This window comes from Nematolebias whitei, chromosome 22, assembly GCF_014905685.2.
Source record: "Nematolebias whitei isolate Nwh7 chromosome 22, NemWhi1, whole genome shotgun sequence".
Taxonomy (NCBI): Eukaryota; Metazoa; Chordata; class Actinopteri; order Cyprinodontiformes; family Rivulidae; genus Nematolebias; species Nematolebias whitei.
Window position 1 is genome coordinate 786,614 of NC_056519.1, and position 2,183 is coordinate 788,796.

General features: G+C 49.2%; 1 protein-coding gene across 1 annotated transcript in view; it reads left to right on the forward strand.

Annotated features, from left to right (window-relative positions):
* Positions 1 to 117: 117 nt before the first annotated feature.
* braf (B-Raf proto-oncogene, serine/threonine kinase) overlaps positions 118 to 2,183 on the forward strand; it is a gene marked incomplete at its 5' end in the record, with an annotated part of 13,493 nt that continues 11,427 nt past the window's right edge. The window contains 5 exon segments of the mRNA XM_037695820.1: positions 118 to 237; positions 344 to 518; positions 742 to 781; positions 1,590 to 1,726; positions 1,799 to 1,916. Of these exon segments, the coding sequence (XP_037551748.1) occupies positions 118 to 237; positions 344 to 518; positions 742 to 781; positions 1,590 to 1,726; positions 1,799 to 1,916 (590 nt within the window).

Below are 2,183 nucleotides of genomic sequence, written 5' to 3' on the forward strand. Positions count from 1 at the left end.
CACACACACACACACACACACACACACACACACACACACACACACACTCTGCCTTCCTGTGTGTTGGTAGCAGGAGCTCATATGAATTTGTGGTGTGGTATTTGTTGTTTCCTGCAGCTTGTTACTTGTGTCAAAGTTTTTTGAGCACCACCCGTTCAGCCAGGAGGAGGTCTCCTCAGAAGGAACCACCCCCGTGTCAGAGCTCTGCCCGTCCCTCCCCACGTCCGACTCCACCAGGTGAGCGGACAGTTGGAGTCAGCAGCTGGTGTTTTATAGAAATGTGTAAAAACTTTGAGTTTGTCGAGTTTACAATTTCTGTTATGACCAGCTCTCGTCTCTTCAGGTCTATGTCCCACACCAGTATGTCCCACACCAGTATGTCCCCGTCCAAGTCCATCCCCATTCCAACTAGTTTCAGACCCAACGAGGAAGATCACCGTAACCAGTTTGGCCAGCGGGACCGTTCGTCCTCTGCCCCCAACGTCCATATCAACACCATCGAGCCTGTCAACATCGACGTAAGTCTGCTCTTGGCTGGTCAGGAGACGGTGCTGGCTTTAGGTCTCGTACTGATCGTATGGCAGGCCGTGCACGAAACTGGCCTTACTTTGTAACGTGTCATTTAAATGAAACCAGGTCTGGTGGATCACAGCTTCCGTAGTCACTGTTGTGTCATTTGTTTGTGACGATCCACAACACTTTGTGATCCATGATAACATCTTCTTCCTGTTGTCCTCTTAGGACCTTATTCGAGATCGGGGCTTGCAGAGGTCTGATGGAGGTAAGGATCTAAAACAGTGTCCCCATGTCTCCCACCGTCCTGCATCTAGAGGTCTTTTGGTCTTTCGTGTCCACCGTGTCTTGAAAAGTTCTCAGCCCGTCACATTTTCCACATTTCAGTTCGAACATGGATCAACTTGAATCTTCACCAGGCTGCTGTAGCTCTGGATGTTTTGGGTCATTGTCCTCCTGGAAGGAAACCCTGGTCTCAGTCTCAGGCTTTGACGGCCTCTAACAGGCTTCTTCCAGAGTAGCCTTAAGTCTGACCTCATCCATCTTCCCACCAGACCTGACCAGCTTTCTGGAAATGAGTTTGACTTGTTGCCAGCCATGTGACCCAAACCCGCAGTCCATTTGTACAGGGACCAAATGTGGGCTTTGTCCTCTGAGACCCCTCATAATGTCCAGGACCTTCAGGATCCGTTATTTGGAGAAAGACTCTGCTGTGGTCTTAATGTTCTGGCGTACCAGTTTTTGAGTTGAGCCAAGTTTGATTAAACCTCATGTTGACAATCGTTACACAAAGTGAGTTCATGTAAGGACAGTATTTATACGCTTACATAATCAAATGGAGGAGTGGTGGTGCAGAGGTTAGAGAAGATGGCCTGTGATTGGAGGGTCGCAGGTTCAACTCCCGGTACCGTCAACACCAAAATGTGTGTCAATAATCATTGTTACTGTGTGGATGATATATTTGACACTTAGCTAGCTCATAAGTTCAGTGTGTCAGATCCAGTTTTTCCATCGTATAGTTACTTTGATTGGTCTTTCCAGCCCTTCTCATCTGGTTTATGGTCTGTCTTTATCAGGCTCCACCACCGGGCTCTCGGCCACCCCTCCTGCGTCTCTACCAGGATCACTGACCAACGTCAAAGTCCCACAGAAGTCACCGTGCCAGCAGAGGGAGCGCAAGTCGTCCTCTTCATCTGAGGATCGCAATAAAATGGTAAGAAGTCGGAGCTGTGGTACTGTGCCGCTGTGCAGCAGGTTCTTATGCTGACTGTGTCCTGTGGAGCAGAAAACTCTGGGGAGACGCGACTCCAGTGACGACTGGGAGATTCCCGAGGGTCAGATCACCCTGGGTCAGAGGATCGGCTCGGGATCATTTGGAACAGTTTTCAAAGGAAAGTGGCACGGTAAGAAATCCTCGTCATGAATACACAGGCAGTCTGGAATCAGCTCCATCCATCCTTCCTGGTTGGATGATGGATGGATGGATGGATAGAGCGAGCCCTGATGACTGCTTGCTATTCAGAGGGCTGAGTGATACAGTAGCAGCAGGTCAGAGGTCACTTGTTCAGGGATGAAGATGTTCACGTCCTTGATAGAGAGGAACGATGGTTTGAGAGTAAAGGAGGACATTTAAAGGTGGACATCTAAAGGTGGACATCTAAAGGTGGACA